The sequence below is a fragment of the Chrysemys picta genome, chromosome 5, assembly GCF_011386835.1.
Source record: "Chrysemys picta bellii isolate R12L10 chromosome 5, ASM1138683v2, whole genome shotgun sequence".
Taxonomy (NCBI): Eukaryota; Metazoa; Chordata; order Testudines; family Emydidae; genus Chrysemys; species Chrysemys picta.
The window spans coordinates 138,179,944-138,202,936 of NC_088795.1; the positions used below are offsets into that span (position 1 = coordinate 138,179,944).

Below are 22,993 nucleotides of genomic sequence, written 5' to 3' on the forward strand. Positions count from 1 at the left end.
AAAAATTTGAAGAACAGCCTAAGTAACTTAGAATACTGTCTCATTTTCAAGAGACTGAGGCGAGTAGGACCGTAGTAAGCTCCAGTCACTTTCACTTAGGCATATTTGAAAATTTTTCCACACTGACCTGAAATAATCAGTTTAATTCACTGACTACAATTGACTACTCTGTTCCTTTAATAAATTATTTAGTTGCGAATATGAAACATGTTTTGATAAGAGAAGTTTATGTATTCAAAACATTTATTTATATAAAGCAAAACCTTAAATGTTATATGCTGTTTTGTGTGTTTAATTAAATACCAGTAACTATCCTAATGTAGCTTGACACAAATCTAATAAATAAGCAATGTATCATTCACCATTTTCTAACCCACTAAAAACGTACAATAAGAATCTGAAAATATTAAGCTATATAATTGCTTATATAAATATATATAGTTACAGTTTGCCCATCGACGTAGCAAAAAGATTACCAAATCTTGTATAAAGGCTATATTTAGTAAATCAACAAGTTTTAATGATTAGATCAACCAATGAGAATGCACCTTTCAGAGAAAATAACTGAAGTACTAATGGAAAAGTTGATTAAAAAACAAAAAACAAAAATTGAGGTTTTCCACTTGGTGATTTCAGTCATGATTTAAATCAATTAAACTGGCAGCGTATGCCACAGGTAAGTTCAAATACGCGATTAGACCTTTTTATTTTTGTATGTTTTCTCTGTAAGGCTTTTATCCTAAAATAAATGTACTCTGTTTGAAAGAGCTGTTTGGTTATTTGTAACTGCTGGAACACTGTTCATAGCCCTTGGACAGAAAACAAAGCACAGGTGCTGGACTTTGGGGCTTGTCTTCACTACGGGCTAAATCGGCACTGCTGCAATCGATGCAGCAGACATCAATTTAGCAGGTCTTGTGAAGATGCAGTAAATCAATGCGAGAGCGTCTCCTGTCGACATCGCACAGTGCAGACACCGCTGTAAGTCGATCTAAGCTACGTCGACTTACGTTATGTATCTTATGTAACTTAACTAGCGTAACTTAGATCAACTTACCTTGTTAGTGTAGATCAGGCCTTAGTCAGACCTGCTGGGAGAATCACAGCAACATGCAAAGGGACTTCAAGCCTAAACTTGTGGTCAGGAGGGAGAGGGATGTGGGCAGGAGGCCTGAAAGGGCATTCTTTGCGCAGACCAAACCAGGGGACAATAGGAGGGTCAAAGGTAGAATTACCCCAAAACTCTGACAGCCCCAAAGTAATGCAAAAACAACAACATAAAAAACAAAGAGAATATAGAAAGATGAAGCATATCTGAGTTCTCCCTTGGGGGCAAAAACTGAAGTAACTGAAATTTTTATTCCCCAGGTACATTATTCCCTTGAGACACACTAATCTCAAATAAATGGTATGAAACTTGGAATAGGGTAGTTTGATCCTGTACAGTGGGGAAAAAATAGAGTGAAGCTGAATCAGGGATAGATGCACCATGGAAAACTGTGACATGTTTGTCAGCTAATATCAGATATTGTATTGTTTACTTTGATGCTTAGAATTTATACATGCTGCTTCCTCATGGAAGTGGAAACAGAGGAGAAAGCTCAGTGAATTATTATTTGCTTACTACAAATACCTATAGTAGTCTATAAGAGTCATAACTGGGCCCAAAACTAAGGAAGGCAATAATTTTACAAGCTTTAACTCAGGGGTCTCAAACTCCTGGCCTGCGGGGCACCTGTGGCCTGAGAACCTCCCCACTGCAGCCCGTAGAGATACGGGAGGAGACACGCAGGCAGACATGCGGCAGACCATGTCTGCTGTAGACACCGCCCCCCCCCCCCCCCCGTAGCTCCCATTGGCTGGGGGAGAGGGACAGAGATATCATCATTAGTTGCTGGGCAGAGTCAGCCATGGAGGCAGCATCATAAGTTGCTGGGAAGAGTCAGCCATGGAGGTAGCATCACTTTTTTCCACAATGACTATAAACAAGTCAAAATACTGAACACAACTATCTGATGCACACCTTGCTGCAATCCTGAAGGTTTCAACTGCTCAATCACGGAGGCCAAATATCAACAAACTGACAGAACTGAAACATTGCCAGGTGTCTGGCAAACACTAAAAACTCTCTGGTAGGCAAAGAATTGTATAAAGTTGTATGACAGCTTTATTATTGCTAAGAAATTCAAAATAACATATAAACGTTTTCTTTTCTGAACACCATCTTCAGTGACATTACTGGCCCACTGGGAGGATTTGAGGACTGGCACTGGCCCTAAGGCAAATTGACTTTGAGACCCCTGCTTTAATTTGAGGAATGAGATTAATAATACATTAAGACAAGACGTTAATAATAAAGAATACTTACACAGAGCCTTACATCCAAGGATCTCAAAGTGTTTCACAGACATTAGGCTTCACAATACACTTTGTGAGGTATGAATGAGTATTATCCTCATCTTACAGATCAGGAAACTGAGGCACAAAGAAGTTAAATGACTTGCCTAATGTGACACTATGTGAGAGCCAGCATTAGAACCTAGTACTCTTGACTTTCAGTACCCAGGTCTAACTACTAGACAGTACTGTATTCCTTATTTGCATTTCTAAAAAGTTGTCTGTCCTTTTGCCTTAGGGGTGCAGGAGAGGGGGACAAGCCTGGGAGCAGGCAAAGAGATGAAAGGATAAGATGGGAAGGGGAGATCAAATGAGCAGAAAACAATAATGTGATTAACTTTTTTCAAAAAGAACAAAATACTTAAATTGCATTAAAGATAGCTGAAGTGTACAAAACAGTTCCTTAACTTTAATATTGCATGTACCAATTGCTGTATATAGAACTGTATATGTAAGTGATGTTATGTGATTATAAATGGGAGGAGACGTGGTCTGCTCAATAATGAATAAGAGAAAAGGTGTTCACAAGTCAGTCTTTCATCGGACATCAAACATAGTGAATGGCAGTGAAAACGAGGTAGGATTAGAGGGTAAAATAGGGAAAGAACAAGTTAATAATTACTTAGACAAGTCAGATGTCTTCAGGTCACCAGGGCCTGATGAAATATATCCTAGAATACTCAAGGAGGTGACTGAGGAAATTGCTAACTCATGGACGATGGGAGAGATTCCATAGGACTGGAAAATGGCAAATATAGTGCCAATCTATAAAAAGGGAAATAAGGAGAGCCCGGGGAATCACATATGAGTCAGCTTAACTTCAGTCCCCGGAAAGATAATGGAGCAAATAATTACACAATCAATTTGTAAACACCTAGAAGATAATAAGGTGATAGGTAACAGTAAGTATGGATTTCTCAAGAACAAATCACGTCAAATCAACCTAATACCTTTCTTTGAAAGGTTAACAAGCCTTGTGGATAGGGGGAAGCAGTAGATGTGGTATATCTTGACTTCAGTAAGGCTTTTGATACTGTCTCGCATGACTTTCTCATAAACAAACTAGGGAAATACAACCTAAATGAAGCTACTATAAGGTGGGTGCATAACTGGTTGGAAAAGCATTCCCAGAGAGTAATCAGTGGTTCACAGTCAAGCTGGAAGGGCATATCGAATGGAGTCACACAGGGATCAGTTCTGGTTCTGCTCAATGTCTTCATCAACGATTTAGATAAAGGCATAGAGAGTACACTTACAAAGCTTGTAGATTATATCAAACTGGGAGAGGCTGCAAGTGCTTTGGAGGATAGGATTAAACTTCAAAATGATCTGGACAAACTGGAGAAATGGTCTGAAGTAAATAGGATGAAATTCAATACAGACAAATGCAAAGTCTTCCACTTAGGAAGGAACAATCAGTTGCGCGCACGCACACACACACAAAATTATGGGGGGAGGGATAGCTCAGTGGTTTGAGCATTGGCCTGTTAAACCCAGGGTTGTGAGTTCAATACTTGAGGGGGCCACTTAGGGATCTAGGGCAAAATCAGTACTTGGTCCTGCTAGTGAAGGCAGGGGGCTGGACTTGATGACCTTTCAAGGTCCCTTCCAGTTCTAGGAGATAGGATATCTCCATTAATTTATTTATTTATTAAAATGGGAAATGACTGTCTAGGAAGGAGTGCTGCAGAAAGGGATCTAGGGGTCAAAGTGGATCACAAGCTAAACATGAGTGAACAGTGTAACGCTGTTGCAAAAACAAAAACAAAAACAAAAAACAAAAAAAGCAAACATCCTTCTGGGATATATTAGCAGGAGAGTTGTAAGCAAGACACAAGAAGTAATTCTTCCACTCTACTACGAGCTGATTAGGCCTCAACTGGAGTACTGTGTCCAGTTCTTGGCATCACATTTCAGGAAATATGTGGACAAACTGGAGAAAGTCCAGAGAAGAGAAATAAAAATGATTAAAGGTCTTGAAAACATGACCTATGAGGGAAGACTGAAAACATTGGGTTTGTTTAGTCTGGAAAAAAGAAGACTGAGAGGGGACATGCTAACAGTTTTCATGTACAGAAAAGTTTGTTACGAGGAGGGAGAACAATTGTTCTCCTTAACCTCTGAGGCTAGGACAAGTAGTAATAGACTTAAATTGCAGCAAGGGTGGTTGAGGTTGGATATTAGGAAAAATTTCCTAACTGTCAGGGTGGTTAAGCACTGGAATAAATTGTCTAGGGAAGTTGTGGAATCTCCCTCTTTGGAGATTTTTAAGAGCAGGTTAGACAAACACCTGTCAGGGATGGTCTAGATAATACTTAGTCCTGCCATCAGTGCAGGGGACTAGTCTAGATGACCTCTAGAGGTCCCTTCCAGTTCTACGATTCTGTGACTCTGTGATTCTCTATTAAGATATGATTCACACTGTGAAACAATTTGAAAATCCCCAATTTAAATACAAAACATACAAACAAAGTAGGGAAGGGGAGGGGAGCAGGGAGGGGAGGGAGGAGCAAAAAGTAACTTGACAGAACAATGCCATCCTCCACCCATCTTGCTAATTCCACAGTTTCTATTTGGATTTCCTGCTCCCATCCCATTCCACTTTAACTTCAATGTTTATGATTTCCAGTTACCTGTTTGGTAACACTTTTTGGTAGAAGGCTCATAAACCACAGCCCTTTTTGAAAAACGTGCTTTAAGGAAGGACTTGAATAAAGCCACATCACACTGAGACAGGAACACTTTAAAAAAAATAGAGAGCCATCAAGTTTGGGGAATTGAATTAATACTAACTCAGAGAGAAGAGCGCCACCTACTGAATCACTACTTCTTCCTGCAGCATTAGGCTTTTCCTGAGGCCTGGTCTACACTGGGCGCGGGGGAAATCGACTTAAGATATGCAACTTCACCTACGAGAATAGCGTAGCTGAAGTCGACGTATCTGAGGTCGACTTACCTCGCATCCTCACGGCACAGGGTCGACTGCCGCTGCTCCCCCATCAACTCCACTTCCGCCTCTCGCCGTGGTGGAGTATAGGAGTCGATGGCAGAGCGATTGATTTATCGCGTCTACAATAGATGCGATAAACCGATCCCCGATAGATCGATCACTACCCAAGTAGGCTAATTAACTAGAATCTCATAGGGTAGCAGCTGGAGAAATCAAAAGAAACAGGCAAGATAACATTCTGGTTGTTTCAAAAAATACTAGATACCAGAGAGCAACACTAAAGGAATATAAGTGATCAAGAAGCTCTACCATTTGATACCAGTAATGTGTAAAGCTAATGTCATCTTAGCTGTGATGCACAAAACAATTACAAGCAGAAAATAAATTTAGACTAGAATAACCATCTGAGGGTTTGTTCAGATCAAGTGTGGAGTAGAAAAACTGTCAAGTTTTCATGATTTCTAGTTCTCTCCACTAAATATACATTGAGGAAAAAACAAAGGGCTGAGTAACTGAACTACCTCATCACATCTGTGATGATTTGTCTGCTAGGGAGAGTAACTTCTGTTGGAAATCTTTAGTGTCTGCTAGATTTTGTAAAAGGAAAAATGGCACCAGGGAAACAATTTCACTTTGGTTAGGTAATAAAACAAATTGTAAGTATCCTTGTTCTGAACCAGAGTCTACTGAATGAATCACAAACAGAAATGAGCACAACAAAGAGAGAAAGCTATAGGGACCTAGCCAGAATGCAGTCCCTAGGTGAAGTGTTCAAATTTCAAACAGTAAACAAGTGCATCACCCAGAACATCAAAAAATCAGGAAAAACTCTAAAAGAACTCAATTTAGTTTGTCTTTATTAAATGCATAGTGCTATGGTTGGATTTTAAAATCACATACATCTAGAAATCCAAAGTTATCATTCCTATAAAATATGGAAGTATGTCCCTTGATTTAGGTAAAATCTGCATTACTGCAGATGGGGGTTAATTTTATGCTTTACACCTCTACACCGATATAACGCGGCCCAATATAACATGAATTCAGATATAACACGGTAAAGCAGCGCTCCAGGGGGGTGGGGCTGCGCACTCCAGAGGATCAAAGCAAGTTCAATATAATGCGGTTTCACCTATAGCACGGTAAGATTTTTTGGCTCCCGAGGACAGCGTTATATCGAGGTAGAGGTGTATTATAATGAAATATTGCATTCATGTAATATTTTATGTTTTATTTCCTTAGGCTTGGGGGAGGGAGAAGAGAATGAATTCATGTACTATGTAAGGACATTAATTGTGAAATCACAAACAATCACATTCAGATAAATGCAAGTTTTGAGCATTTACTGCAAATATATGTATGTACAGTGTCAGATTTGAACACAGATACAAGGAGGGACCAATCCTGCAAGCCCTACACATGCCCATATCTTTTCACGTTTAATTCAATTCAAATAGACACCCAGCATGTATATTTTTGAATGTGTAATCACTGAATGAATGCGATTCATTTCCATTTATATGATTTCAATTTGTAGTACACATCAGACACTTGTCCTCAATGAGGACTAAAACTATCAGAAGTCTGCAGTGTAAAAAGAAGCCTATTTAGATCTGAGCATAAAACAGAACTTTTCTTAACTGCTAACTCTATTTAATGCTTTAAAAAAAAATCAAAAGTTGCCATAATCAAGAATTTGAGTAAACTTTCTAAATACGACAGTGCTTCAGCTAGGCTGTGGAAAATCCTGCTGAATAGGGAAGAGCTGATGGGCAGTGTTCTGGGAAAACCTGCATATATATAAATATAGAGAGAGAGAGAGAGAGAGAGTAGTGCAGTACAGAACTCACACCACTTGGAGTCAGACAGTATGTCTACACTACAGCACAGCGGTGCATCTGTGCTGCCACAGGGCCATACTGTAGACACATCCTACATCAACGAAAGGGATTTTTCTGTCACTTTAGTAAACTCACTTCTCCAAGAGGCAGTAGCTAGATCAACAGAAGCCGCACCTACATCAGGGGTTAGGTCGACCTAACCACAGCACTCAGGGTGCGAAAGTTTTCACAACTCTGAGCATGGATCTAATTTAAGTAGTAGACTAGGTCAAAATCCCACTGCTACAGGAAAAAGATCTTTGTGGATAGGGGAGAACAGCCCCTTTCTGAAGAATGAACATGAAGGAGCAGGCAGCTATTAACTCTCAAGAAAATATAGGGGTGGTAAACAGGCCTTGGAAGATTGAGGAAGGATGAGGGCCCTCATCAGGTTGCAGGCAATCCCTCAGGAGTCATCCCTCCTCTTCCAGAAGACTACAAAGGTAGTGTTTCCCTTTAGCTGGAGAGAATATTTAGCAGGAGGAAAAAAGACCTTGTTTGAAAGTCTCTTAGATCTGGCCCGCGGGCCGTAGTTTGCCCACCCCTGATCCAGCCCCCAGGGTTCTGGATCCGGCCCGAGGGATTTGTCCCCCGTGGCGCCGCAGGCCCCGCGCCGCTCTCAGAAGCGGCCAGCACCACATCCTTGCGTTGCCCTTGCCTCCAGGCACTGCCCCCCACAGCTCCCACTGGCCAGGAACGGGGAACCGCGGCCAATGGGAGCTTCATGGGAGGTACCTGGAGGCGCGGCAAGGGCAGCATACACGGAGCCCTCCACCTCCCCCTCCCCCAGGGGCCACAGCGCTTCCTGGAGCGGCACGGCATAGGGGCACGGCATGCGTGCAGGGAGCCTGCTCTGGCCACCCGGTGCACGCTGCTGCCTCCCTTGACACATTCCTGCACCTTCCTTGGGTGGCCCACCCCATAATAAATAATAACCCATCAGCACAGCCTCTAACCTCTTGATACAGTAACTTCATAAAGCAGCAAACAGAATCATAGTGAACTCTGTTCTTTACTACTCAGAGATATTAGGAGACAATAAAAAAAAATCTTGTTTAAGCAGTAAGTATTTATGTATATGAGTTAGTTCCCCTTCACCTTTGCTTATGGCATGAAGACTATGGCCAACAAGTGGATTAAGCATTACATAAATTGTGAAATATTATTATTAGAGCTATCAATTAACTCAAGGTCCCTGTATCATGTCTCAAGTGAAACCGATAATGCATAATGTATTAAGCCACAGTCAGCATGCCCCCAACACCTTAACACATATACCGAATATTTATTCAGTGCCAGAAAAGAGATCCATTGTTATTCAATATACACTGACATTCTAACCGCTGTAAGAGCATCATTTCATCTCTTAAAAGAAAAATATGCTGCAGCAGTAGGTTCTACAGTTTAGATTACAACCCACTGTCCATTCAAGGAGGAATAGTTTAGGGAAGCCTCCCAAAGTAACAGGTGAAAAGCTACATATTTCTGCCCCACAACAATTTTGCCTATCTTTACTCGCCTGTGTTCTTTGGCAGACCCCGATCTACTTCACTCTGTGGTCATCTATGGCTGACTGTTTAATACCCTGATGCTCAAAGTATGACCAGAAGGTTTATTCAGTGCTCCATACTCACTGATTTCCAAACATACTAACTTAAAAAAAAAAAAAAAACGTTGACTGAATAAGGAGTTCTGAAAAAATGGACTCCGCATTTCACCCTAAGTGTTTAGCACTGACCTCTCACTCTAGAGAATGGATTGCTGCTGTATTAATCCAAGCTAATGCATTCTGATCTCCACTTTTAGAAGATTTACTACAATTTTCTAGAAACCCTACTGCTCATCACTGGCATATACTGTAGGATTGTGGCAGTTAACAGTTGGTAACCAGAACCAATCATTTACCTATTTTTATCTCTGCTTGTTCCAGATACAAGCAAACTTAATAAAAGAAACTGCCTAGAACTTTAAACTACCTGTTTCGGACAGACAGATATAGCAGGTTATTTTTACTCTCATTCAAAGAGCCTCTAATTGCTTGTCTTTCAAAATCATAACTCCAACAACAAATACTGATATGCTTGGAGTTCATTGTCCTTTTTACACACTCAAACAAGCCTATAACTTATTTAGTTTATTGATATCACTCACACTTAAACTAAAAAATAATGCTTGTCATCCTACCCTAGTTGTCCTCTTCCTTTGGGCAAATGCTCATTCCTCTCTCCCCAGACCCAAAGTTTACACTGGGATTAAAATTAAAGGAACATTGGTCAGATACCTTAGGATCCAAATTTAGATTTTGTTTTTAAAAAGTTACAAAACCAAACATTAAGAGAAAATGTTTTCTTCAGGACTTTTAAACATCACCCTGCAGAATCTGCAGGCATGCAACTACTCGGGTGCATAAATGTTTGAAGTCTTTGCATAACAGGGCCCTATGTGATCCTTTTAAGCGCAGGAGAGAGAGAGAAAGTGAAATTCACATATCTATTTTCATTGGCCAAGCTGAAAGGAACATCAAAAGTAAAACACCATGACAGTGAAAAGTAAATTAGATTTTTAAAAATTCCTTGCATCCGAAGAAGTGAGGTTTTTACTCACGAAAGCTTATGCCCAAATAAATCTGTTAGTCTTTAAGGTGCCACCAGACTCCTTGTTGTTTTTGTAGATACAGACTAACACGGCTACCCCCTGATACTTGGATTGTAGCAACCTAAGGTGTCATTTAAATCTCTTCTTTGCAGTGTAAGTTTCTATGCAATAACAATCCCATATAGTAATAAATGTGGATGTACCCATCCACATACATACATGCTGAAGTTTCCAACAGCACCTATTGATTATGGGTGCCCAATTTGAGACACCTCAGGCCCGATTTCCCGTGGTTCTGAACCCCACTGACTTCAGCTTGAGTCGTGGGTGCTCTGCACCTCTGGAAACCAGGCCCCCGACATTGCAAGTTGGGCGCCCAAAGACGGAGGCGCCCCAAACCAGCAGCCGCATTTTGGCCACGCTGCGGCCACTGGTTATAATGCTGTTGCAAGGCCGGCCTCCCTGATCCACCCGCCTGAAGGCTGCGGGTGCCACACTTCCCACAGGCCCATCAGCACGGCATCTGGGCGCCACCAGGGAGCCCGCCAGCGCGTGTTGGGCCGGGAGGCTCCACGCCACCACCGCGGCCCAGCTCAATCGCGCCCAGCTCCCAGCAGCCTCGCTGAGCGGGGGGGCACCTAGCAGGGGCAGCATGAGGCCAGTGCTCAGGTCAGGGGTCAGTGGCGCTATAGGATGCCCTGTTACATAGGAACAGAGGGGCCCCCAAGCGCTTCCAGGGGATGGATGGCAGCGACGCTGGTGGGTGTGGTGCTGTGTTGTGTGGTGGTGTTGTGTGTTGTGTTGTGTTGTGTGTTGTGTGTTGTGTGTAGCCCCTCCCCCTCCCAAGCCACGGCCCCCAACCCAGAGACCACTGCCCTGCCCCAGGCCAGCAGGGCCCTGAGGTGACCCAGCCCCCCTCCCTCCGCATGGCCGAGCCCGGCTCCCCAAGTACTCACAGGGGCCTGGCCCGCCCGCTCCGTCCCCGCCTCCTCCTCGTCCAGCTCCATGCTGCTCCGTCTCCCCTCACGCAGCGGCCCGCTACGAGGGCCACACACAGGCAAGGAGGCGGCAACCGGCTGCGCATGCGCGGCCACCTCCCCAGCCCGTTGTTAGGGACTCGCTCGGGGCAAAGGGAGGGCGGGGACGAGCGGCGCGAGCGCCGGCGGCAGCGCGGGAGCCGTTGAAGAAAGAGAGAGAGGAGAGCGCGCGATTCTGTCAGCAGCGCGAGGAAGAACCGTTGGGCGCGCGCGAGGGTTCCTTCCCTGAGGAAGGACTGAGCGTGCGCGCGCCGCTGAGATGAGCTAGGTGCCCAGGCGGCGGTGGCTGTTGCTGCTGTGAAATGCCCGGATGTCAATGCAGGCAGCACCCAGTAGCAGTGCCCATGTGTTACTTGCCTGCTGATGGCCCTGCCCACGCAGGGCGCTTGCCCCGTCGGCCTCTCCAGCTGCTTGCCAATGAGCATCTGTCCCCTTTGCAAAGCTTTGGTGCACCCGGCCTGGGGGCTGTGTGTCATGCCCAGTGCCACCCTGGCCGTGACACTGTGCCTGCCTTCGCCCTGTGTTATGATGGTGCCACATGGCAGCACTTCTTAACAGGATGAATCCAAGGGGGGCAACAAAATTTGAAACGTCAACTATTTTTTTCTCCACAGAAAATTTTTTAAAATATCACAGAGGAATGTCACCGTCAGGGATATCCCTACACACACACACACACACACACACAAATTTCCCCAGCACCGCCCCCTCCCCAGTTTTGTGAACTAGTTACATGCAGTGTTGCCAGTTTCGTGATTGTTTGGACATTTGAATTGAAACTGAAACATTAATACACACTTTAAAAGCATATAAAGTGTATGATAAAATATGTGTATCTGAAAAAGTATAATAGAGTTGAAAAGTATGAACATAGACTAGCTTCCTTATACGGCTGTTGTTTTTTATGACAATGGCAGTGCGTTCATTTTGGTGATGTTGGCCAACCTAATAATTTCAAATGATGATTTGTAAGCAAAGTTTAAATGAGCGCTCCCTGACAGCTAGTGATTAGCTAGGGCTGGGGGGAAAGGCTTCAGGACCAGATTGTATTTACATTCACACCTAATCTACCTTGTTATCCAGTAAACAGAGCTGTGTTGCCCAAGTGATAGATTTTGGCTGGGGTTGGGTTACAAATCACTTGAAGGGGGGGTGAAATGTTGTTATTGTATGAGTAAAGAGCAGTAGAACTGTACTTAGGCCTTGGCTACACTTGCAGATGTACAGCGCTGTGAGTTAAACCTGACTTCTTGCAGCTGAGTAGGGAAAGCGCTGCAGTCTGTCCACACTGACAGCTGCCCAGCGCACTGTATTAAAGGATTAAAGTGGCCACATTTGCGGCAATTGCAGCGCTATTGGGAGCGGTACATTATGGGCAGCTATCCCACAGAGCACCTTTTCCCATTCTGGCGCCGTGGGTTGTAGGAGGGGGGCGTGCGTGCGGGGCATTCTGGGTCCTGTCCCAACGCCCCGTGATGCATCGCTTCGCATCCCAGAAATCCCTTTGTTTCCGTTCACCTTTGGCGCCATCTTTCAACGGTTTCTGTGCAGCGCGATCTGTCTGCGGGAAATGGAGCCCGAACTGCTGAGTTTGAACTGATGACCAGAGTGGCTAGAACAGGCATTGTGGGATACTGCCGAATAATTCTGGAGGCCATTCACAGCGCATTGGGCAGCCACACGGGCGCCGCAGCGGCAGCGCAATACTCGCTATTCCTCTCGGGGAGGTGGAGTACATGCAGCACTGCAACCACGGAGATACAGCGCTGCAAATGCCTTGCCAGTGTGGACGGGGAGTGAGTTACAGCGCTGGGGGCGGCTTTACAGCGCTGTAACTCGCAAGTGTAGCCAAGGCCTTAGCCTGTGCTGATTGAGGGCATCAAGAGAGAGGGTGGGGACAGGTGTTTTGCTTGATGGTCTGCCTGAGTCACAAGTACTATTTGTACTTGCCCCTCTCCACTGTTTAAAGACAGAGCTGATTAGTCTCCATAGATAGTCTTTTGTTTTGTTAAGTGACCACTACAGCTGAAATCACTGATAATCAGGTCTATGTGCTTAGACCTGCTGTGGGACAGTGCTTCTGTGGAAGAGAGGGCCCAGCCTGCACTAGCAGTGAGGTTCCCCCACTGAGAGCTCAGCTGAAATCACTGAGAGCTGAGTGGAACCTCAAGGCCTTGGCTACACTTGCGAGTTGCAGCGCTGTAAAGCCGCCCCCAGCGATGTAACTCACTCCCCGTCCACACTGGCAAGGCATTTGCAGCGCTGTATCTCCTTGGTTGCAGCGCTGCATGTACTCCACCTCTCCGAGAGGAATAGCGAGTGCAGCGCTGCCACCCAATGCGCTGTGAATGGCTATTGTGTAGACCCTGTGTGTTTTCTACTCCTTAAGTGCGGGGGGAATCATTACTCTGTCTGGTATAAACAATGCTGCCTCTGTTAAATGTTACGTTTTGCCTATACATCTGCATCAACCTTGAGACCTCAGCCATCCCTCTTATCGCCTGCTCAGAGACTGCAAAGACTCAGGAAGAGACCGCGAAAAAGCAAAGAAGACATGCTGCAAGAAGTGATGCGGCAATCTATTAAAGAGAACGAGAAGGCACAGGACTGGAGGGAGAGAGAAAGCAGGATCCGCCAGGAAAACGCAGCGCACTGGCGGCAAAGCACCGCGCACCGGCAGCAAAGCACTGATAGGCTCATCAGCATCCTGGAGCGCCAAGCAGATGCTATCCAGGAGCTGGTAGCCATGCAGAAAGAGGAACAGTACCGAAAACGCAAACACCACCACCCCCTACAGCCCTTGTCCCAAAACTCTTTCCGTTGTGCCCCACTGTCACCTCCAACCCACTTTCTCCAACTTCCGTGTTCTTCACGACACCCGCTGTCTCCAACACCAGTATCTTCACCACCCAGCACTGAAAACCATGACCCTTACCCTCTGCACTCAACCCCCATCACCATGCAGTATAGCTGCCCTGAAGTGCAGCACTCACTGCACAGCACACCAGACAGGACATACATGAATCTGTGATTGTACTGTTCCCCACTCCACCACCTTTTTTCTTTTCAATAAATATTTTTTTTTCTTTTCAATACATGGATTCTTTGGCTTTGAAAACATTCTTTATTATTGCATAAAATAAAAGACTCCTTAGGCCAGGAAATAAACAGGCACTGCAAGTCTGCTTGTCTGCTAAGCAGACACTGATTCCTAAAGATTGGAACTACTGCACTTCACTCCCATTGCAGGGCACCAGATATCACTGCTGGTTTTCAGCCTCAAATTGCTCCCTCAAGGCAGCCCTAATCCTTGCAGCCCCGCGCTGGGCCCCTATAATAGCCCTGCTCTCTGGCTGTGCAAATTCAGCCTCCAGGTGTTGAACCTCGGAGGTCCATGCCTTAGTGAAGCTTTCACCCCTCCTTTCACAAATATTATGGAGGGCACAGCACGCGGATATAACTGCGGGGATGCTGCTTTCGGCCAAGTCCGGCTTCCCATACAGAGATCGCCAGCGGGCCTTTAAACGGCCAAAGGCACACTCCACAGTCATTCGGTACCGGCTCAGCCTGTAGTTGAACCGTTCCTTGCTGCTGTCAAGGCTTCCTGTGTAGGGTTTGTGAGCCATGGCATTAATGGGTAAGCGGGATCTCCAAGGATCACAATGGGCATTTCAACTTCCCCTACTGTGATCTTCCGCTCTGGGAAAAAAGTCCCAGCCTGCATCTTCCTGAACAGCCAAGTGTTCCGAAAGATGCGTGCGTCATGCACCTTTCCAGGCCAGCCTGTGTTAATGTCAATGAAACGCCCACGGTGATCCACAAGCACCTGGAGAACCATAGAGGAATACCCCTTCCGATTAACATACTCGGATCCTAGGTGGGGTGGTGCCAGAATAGGAATGTGCGTCCCATCTATCGCCCCTCCACAGTTAGGGAACCCCATTTGTGCAAAGCCATCCACTATTTCCTGCACGTTACCCAGAGTCACGGTTCTTCTGAGTAGGATGCAATTAATGGCCTTGCAAACTTGCATCAACACGATTCCAACGGTTTCAGAGTAGCAGCCGTGTTAGTCTGTATCCGCAAAAAGAAGAACAGGAGGACTTGTGGCACCTTAGAGACTAACAAATTTATTAGAGCATAAGCTTTCGTGGACTACAGCCCACTTCTTCGGATGCATGTTATGCATGTTATGCATCCGAAGAAGTGGGCTGTAGTCCACGAAAGCTTATGCTCTAATAAATTTGTTAGTCTCTAAGGTGCCACAAGTCCTCCTGTTCTTCTTTTTACGATTCCAACGGTCGACTTTCCCACTCCAAACTGGCTTGCGACTGACCGGTAGCTGTCCAGAGTTGCCAGCTTCCAGATTGCAATAGCCACCCGCTTCTCCACTGGCAGGGCAGCTCTCAATCTCGTGTCCTTGCGCCGCAGGGTGGGGGCAAGCTCCTCACACAGTCCCATGAAAGTGGCTTTTCTCATCCGAAAGTTCTGCAGCCACTGCTCGTCATCCCAGATTTCCATGACGATGTGATCCCACCACTCGGTGCTTGTTTCCCGAACCCAAAAGCGGCGTTCCACAGTGCTAAGCATGTCCGTGAATGCCACAAGCAATTTCGTGTCGTACGCGTTACGCGTCTCGATAGCATCGTCGGAATCCTCACCCTCACTCTCACTGTCACTTTGGATCTTAAGGAATAGTTCGATAGCCAAACGTGATGTGCTGGCGAGACTCGTCATCATACGCCTCAGCAGTTCGGACTCCATTTCCCGCAGACAGATCGCGCTGCACAGAAACCGTTGAAAGATGGCGCCAAAGGTGGATGGAAACAAAGGGATTTTTGGGATGTGAAGCGATGCATCACGGGGCGTTGGGACAGGACCCAGAATCCCCCGCACCCACGCCTCCTTCCCACAACCCACGGCGCCAGAATGGGAAAAGGTGCTCTGTGGGAAAGCTGCCCATAATGCACCGCTCCCAATAGCGCTGCAATTGCCGCAAATGTGGCCACGATAGTGCGCTGGGCAGCTGTCAGTGTGGACAGACTGCAGAGCTCTCCCTACTCAGCTGCACGAAGTCAGGTTTAACTCACAGCGCTGTACATCTGCAAGTGTAGCCAAGGCCCAAGAGACCAACTCGCAGAGGTCACAGTGGCAGGTGGCAGTCAAAGGTGACGGCACAGGGCCATTGGCAACAGAGCAATGGAGTGAACGGTGGCACAACGAACAATGGCCAGAGCAAACAGTGAGCAGCTGGAGGAACGAGTAAGGTGCCTTCTTGTCCCCCACCTGGGTGGTGAACTCATGTGAAAGCACCTCTGAACTCTGAGTCTCTACAGACTAAGGACAACACCAGTGAGTGTTAATGAGGCTGTTAAGAATGCTGGAGACACAACTCAGTTCATGCGAACAAACATGGCTGTGGCATCATACTTTCTATTTAAGCAAGAGATACCACACACTACAAACTGGAGGCCAATGTTAAGTGCTTTGTCACTTGTTCATCCTGAAGTTGAACACTGGTTCCGAACAAAACCAGCAAATGCTCACTATCTTTCTGCAAGAAACTCAACTGACTGGCTAGAAGCATGCAGTACAACAGTGAAAGACTCAACAGTTGAAAAAGTGAAGAACTCTCTCACCACATTCAAAAAATTTGCATACATGGCTGATGAATGCACCAATGGGCATCAAGTATTAAATTATTGTGTATGTTATCCTGATGTCAGGACGAGGCCAGTAGATGCATTTCTAGATGTTCAAGTTATAGAAGACACATCGGCTGCAGCTGTGACAACCCACCTCTTAGAAGAGTTAAATGCTTGTCAATTTTTTTTTAATTTAAATTTAATTAAAAAATTTAATTTAATTGGACCCCAAACAGGTGGATGCTTGTGCATTTGATGAAGCTGCAAACTTCTCTGGAAGACATGGTGGAGTACAAGCTTTGCTCAGAGAAAAGTGTAACCCTAATCTCTCCTATACACACTGCAGAGGCCATCTACTCCAACTAGCACTAGTACAAGCTGCAGAATCTTCAAAAGACATTAAAAAAGTTATAAATTTAATGTCTTCATTATATTCTTTTTTCAGCAAGAGTCCAAAAAGACTGAATATCTTGGAAAATATAGAAGATACACTGGGACTGAAAAAAGCAACAGAGGGTCCTGTGGCACCTTTGAGAGTAACAGAAGTACTGGGAGCATAAGCTTTCGTGGGTAAGAACCTCACTTCTTCAGATGCAAGACTGGGACTGAAGTTCAAATTAGTCCAACCTGGGAAAACCCACTGGCTTTCTCATGAGCGATCTTGACTGCTGTCTTAAAATTACTCCATCCGTTATTACTGGCTTTGAAAAGTATCTACCAAGATGGGATGGATCTAAGTAGCGAGGCTGGTGGATTACTTTTGCTACTACGTTCAGAGAAGACTATTGCCATTCTCTCTCTCATAAGTCTACTGTTGAAACCACTTGGATCATTAAACAATGCCATCCAGGCATCTGCTACAACAGTAGTAGATCTTTGTCCAGCAATAGAAGCTACATTTGGATCAATCAGAGAGCTATCAATTGAAAAAGTACTGGAAGAAGCAAAGACTTCAGTCCAGAAGTTGACTAATGAAGGCATTTATATTGAATCCTTAAGTGAAGAAGACAAGAAGTTTCAGAGTAGCAGCCGTGTTAGTCTGTATCCGCAAAAAGAACAGGAGTACTTGTGGCACCTTAGAGACTAACAAATTTATTAGAGCATAAGCTTTCATGGGCTACTGCCCACTTCTTCGGATGCATATAGAGTGGAACATATATTGAAGAGATATATATACACACATACAGAGAGCATGAACAGGTGGGAGTTGTCTTACCAACTCTGAGAGGCCAATTAAGTATGAGAAAAAAAATTTTTTTGAAGTGATAATCAAGCTAGCAAGACAAGAAGTGTTTGTTAAGACAACTGAAAAAGTACACAGACTTGATTCTTAAAAATCTACAACAGCGACTTCTAGATTCTACTCAACCTCTACGTAGCTTTTACAGATGCCTGTCCTATAAAACACCAACAGTTGAGTGGAGTGAGGCACTACCAGCAATGGGGCTGCCATGTGATCAGGACAGAATAGAGAATTTGAACACAGAGGGGAATATCATACCACAAATGAATGAAGATTTGACTTCAACTTCTTTTTTATCATCACTAGTGGCTCGACCCGATCTTTGTGTTCTGTTTCCTGGGATGAAAGAAGTAGGAATTCATCTCTTCCTACTCCCAGTCACAACAGCTACAGTTGAGTGTTCTTTTACATCATTGAATAGAATTTTGTGTTCTGAAAGAAGTCGCCTTCTGCCTGATCATGTGAATGAACTAATGAGCATATCAATTGAAGGAATGGAAGTACCGGACACATGAGAAGCTGTCACGGAGTCCCCAGGCGATGCTCTGGAACTGCTCCCTACAAAGCCAGTCAGGGACTCTGGTGAAGTCTCCTCTCTGTGATCAGACTGTCTTCAGGGCAAGAAGCTCACACAGCTTCCACCTTCCGGGGTCTGACCTTGGAGCATTCAGCATCCTCTGCCCCTCCGTGCACTTCCCACAGCGAGTCCGCCCAGGCGGGGTCCTGGGGAAGCCAGAGGGTCTTGCACCCCCACTTCGCAGTCAGACGTGACTCTCAGCCAGCCAGTAAAACAGAGGTTTATTAGATGACAGGAACACAGTCTAAAACAGAGCTTGTAGGTACAGAGAACAGGACCCCTCAGCCGGGTCCATCCTGGGGGGGGCAGTGAGCCAGACACCCACGTCTGCACTCACCCCTCGTCCTCAGCTAGCTCCAAACTAACTCCCCCTCCAGCCCTTCTTCCTCTGGGCTTTGTTCCTTTCCCGGGCCAGGAGGTCACTGGATCTCTTTGTTCTCCGACATCTTTAGCTATCTCCTTGCTGGGGGAAGGACTCCGGCCATTAGTTACCAGGAGATAGAGTGTCGGCCATTTATGTGCACTGGCCCTTTGCTCTGCAACATTCTCACCCCCTAGAGGACTTAAGAAATGTATAGGGGAAACTGGGGCACCCACACAGTATTCAGAGGAAACATTAAGAATAGCCCCACTTCATCACAGAAGCCACCAAAGATGAACACATTGCATTCAAGAAGTTCATTAACAGAGTTGTGCAAAATTATAACAAGAAACCAAGAAGGATGTAGACTTAGTGCTTCAGAAGGCTTGAGTAGCCAACTTTAATTTGTGTGATGATTTTAAAACACGACTTAAATCTAATAAAATGGTCATGAAACATTTTTCAGTTTTTACTATGGTGCCATACAGCCCACCTTCACCCTCACAGTCTCACCCCTCGTCGGCCCTGACACACACAACCCTGTAAATTCGAACACCTCCCCCCCCATTTCAATTCCTGGGGAAACCACTGGGCAGCGCAGGGGGTGGGCTTGCGGTGGTGATAGTGCAAAAGTAAATTCCCCTCCCCCCAATCCCTCCCCGTTTCAAAGCTGCTAGTCGTGGCCCAAGGAGTGCCGACCCTTGCCACCCAAAACACCGGCATATCTGGGAAACTGTGAAGGAGCAGAAAAGCACCAGGGGGTGGGATCACATGCACTATTGTTTGCAGTCCGAGCCATCACAATGGAAACTGCCACCGTCTCCCTAGCTGATATCACTCTCCGGAATGTTATCCCCTTACTAACATTCAGTGGAGGTGTTTTGGTTGTTAGCTCCCAGTACCAAAAGGGGAGGGGTCGATGAGAAATCAGGACCCTGAGACTGACAGTCCCCAGGGGCAATGGGGAGAGGCCAGTGCTCCAGGTCAGCCTGATTGACAGGGCAGGCAGGCTAATCAGAGAGTCAGGAGGCCGGGGGGGGGTCCCGTCCTCCATGCGAGCTGGAATTGCCTGGGTCAGACAGAGTGGGGCCGAGCTAAGGAGAGAGCAGGGGCCAAGCTAAGCTGCTGGGAGCAGAGCTGCAGCCCCAAAGCCAGAGCACAGCCCAGAGAGAGCAGAGCTGCCCTGGGGGGAGAGCTGCAGCAACCAGAGCCAGAGGGGCCAGACAAGCAGCCAGGAAGCAAGTCAGAGCTGGGAGCAGAGTCACAGAAGCAGCCTGCAGAGCCGACCTGTCCTGGGAGCAGAGCTGTAGCCACCAGAGCCAGAGGGGCCAGAGAAACAGTCCAGGGAGCTGGAGGCAGTGGGCCCAGCACAGGGAGACGCCTCAGCCAAGAGGCTCTGCAGGCCCAACTTGGAGGGGGATCGTAATCCTGACGGGGTGAGGGCGACGCTGGGAAGAAGGGTCCTGCCACCTAGAGCCTGAGAGCGTGTGGCCACCGCCAGAGCAAGTGTCCAACCCACAGCATCCCTGCAGCACAGCCAGGGCCTGAGAAGGAGGCCTGGGACCTACAAGGAACAGACTGTGAACTGCCCTGACGTTCCAGAGACATTGTTTGTGATGTTCCCCGCCACAGAGCGGGGTGATGTTTCCTTCAGCCTTTTCCATTTTTCCTTATTTCTTGTTAAACTAATTGTTAATTAAATAAACGGTTGCTTTAAATCGTATGTAATAATTAGTGGCTCAGGAAAGCATCTAGTGCAGAGAGAGTACCCCAGAGTGGGGACACCCTAGCCCCTGACCTAGGTGACCACAGCAAGGTTGGGGGTCAAGCTCCCCTGGAATCCTGGGCCCAACCTTGTTGGGGTTACGAGGACTCTGCCAGACAGGAGAGTGCAAGGGGAGTCTTTGAGGGCAGGGAGGCCTCTGGGTAAAGGAAGTGGGAGCGAGGACTCAGATCCTTCCGCGAGCCCATTTCACCAGGGTAGGGCAGAAGCCAGGAAAGTTCCCCACAATAGCGGGACCATTCCCCCGCTTACATAATGGTAACAGAGGTGGCAAAGGGAACAGATGCTGCAAACGTCTGGGCACACACCAGCTCCTCGTGCTGTTATGCTGTGTACTGCGATGATGCCAGCAGAATTAATACTGGAGTTGCGTCGGAAAGTGTCCTATCGCGGTGGAAAAAATAAGTCAGCTCTCCCCCGAAACCTTCTGCAACAGATTGCAGAGTACCTCCATTAAACTTTCCTGGGTGTCTCTATGGAGGATTTCTGGGCCATCTCTCTGCACATAAACAGAATTTTCTGTGGGGCACCGTCTATGTAGCTGGTGTGGGCACTGGGAAGCAGATAGCCACTGTACCGCCTGATATTTTAAAAATTCAACATAGAGTATTAGAACATGTGACCTCCCCCCAAATATTAATTGGAATTGCATACTCACCAGAGGTGCCTTCCCTGGCATCATGGTCAGCCACGATGCTGTTCTGTGACTGGCTGGACTGCTCCTAGCTCTCCAGGAGAATGGATCCCCCACTCACCTGTCTCCCATTCTCCTCTTCCAAGAGCTCCTCCTCAGTGTTGCCTGCGGTGGCTCGGGACTCCAACTCCTCATAGGTATCCATATTGCTCTTGGGGGTCGTTGTGAGGTCATCACTGAAGCTCATTGTAGAAGTGGCATGTCTACAGTAAGGAACCAGAACAACTGTTCACCTCCCTGGTCTTCTGGTATGCCCGCCAAAGCTATTTGATTTTCATGTGGCACTGCTGAGTGTCCCTGGTGTAGCCCTTGTCCCCCGTGTCCCATGCGATCTTTTCATAGATGTCTACGTTACTACGGCTGGATTGGAGCTGTGCCTGTACAGACTCTTCTCCCCACAGACCAGTAAGATCCACCACCTCCTCTGTATTCCAGGCTGAAGCATTTTTGGGACGTTGAGTGTGTTTGAAACCCAGCCCTTACTGTGAGCAGGATTTGAACCTGCACAGGGAAATTCCACGGGATTTCAAGTCCAATACCTTAACCACTCAGTCATCATGGCTGCAGATTGAAATGTTGAGTTGCCATGATCAGCCATGCTGGTGAGTGCTCCACGTTGAACAAACGGGAAAGGGGAATTCAAATGTTCCCAGGGCTTTAACAGGGGAGGGGCTGTTTCCTGTGTAACAGGCTGCTGAGCAGCGGAGTTGAAAACGTTCACCAGAGCGGTCACAGCGGCGCATTATGGGACACCTCCTGGAGGCCAGTAAAGTCATAAGCAATGCACTATCTACACTGCCTCTTCGTCAACCTAATAACTTTGATTTAAGAGCTATGCCTCTCGCAAAGATGGAGTAATTAAGTCAACGTAGCAGATGAGTTACGTTAGCAGAATGGACACAGCGTGGACACAGACATTATTAGGGTCAACGTGAGCTGCCTTACGTCGACCTACCTGTCTAATGTAGACCAGGCCTACGTCTTACAGATTCTTTCTGCATAACATCCCTAAAATTTGGCCTTTCCTCTCCATCCCCACAGCTAAAATTTTCATCCAGGCTCTCATCATCTTGTGTCTCGCTTACTGTAACATCCTTTTTTGGCGTCTTGATATTGTAATCCCTTAAAACATTTAAATAAAAAATATACATATGGTGAATCCATGAGCTACTATAAAAAACCTTGAGTTAAAGGCTGCTTTTCTATATAAAGAAAGAATCAGGGTAAAATCTAATTTTTGAGGTCAAGCTTAATAAATGTGGCACAATATATTATGCACAGTATTAAGGGCTTGATCCTGCGGGGACCCAGGGGCTGTGCTGCTGGGTGCAAGAGACTGGCAAAGTCATCTCAGACATTGGGACCACAGCTCTGTCTGCAGGAGACATCGTCGTGTATTTCAGGGGTAGGCAACCTATGGCACGCGTGCCAAAGGCGACATGTGAGTTGATTTTCAGTGGCACTTACACTGCCTGGGTCCTGGCCACTGTTCCAGGGGGCTCTGCATTTTAATTTAATTTTAAATGAAGTTTCTTAAACATTTTAAAAAAACCTTATTTACTTTACATACAACAATAGCATAGTTATATATTATAGACTTAGAGAAAGAGACCTTCTAAAAATGTTAAAATGTATTACTGGCACGCGAAACCTTAAATTAGCGTGAATAAATGAAGACTCGGCACACCACTTCTGAAAGGTTGCCAACCCCTGGTGTATTTCATTGGGATCATCCACTGAGCCCACTTTGCTCCCAAACTCCCTCCCAGAGCCTGCGCCCCGCACCCCCTCCTGCACCCCAGCCCTGAGCCCTCTCCCACACCCAAACTCC

At 46.1% G+C, this 22,993-nt stretch overlaps 1 protein-coding gene across 6 annotated transcripts in view; it reads right to left on the reverse strand.

The window, feature by feature from the left end:
- The window catches only part of ALMS1 (ALMS1 centrosome and basal body associated protein), a 131,371-nt gene extending 120,279 nt beyond the window's left edge, over window positions 1-11,092 (reverse strand). For all 6 annotated transcript variants that reach the window (XM_065597293.1, XM_065597292.1, XM_065597290.1 and 3 more), the window contains exon 1: window positions 10,779-11,092. In XM_065597293.1, coding sequence (XP_065453365.1) covers window positions 10,779-10,829 — 51 coding nt within the window. In that variant the 5' untranslated portion in view covers window positions 10,830-11,092. The remainder of the gene's footprint in view (window positions 1-10,778) is intronic.
- Window positions 11,093-22,993: the final 11,901 nt, after the last annotated feature.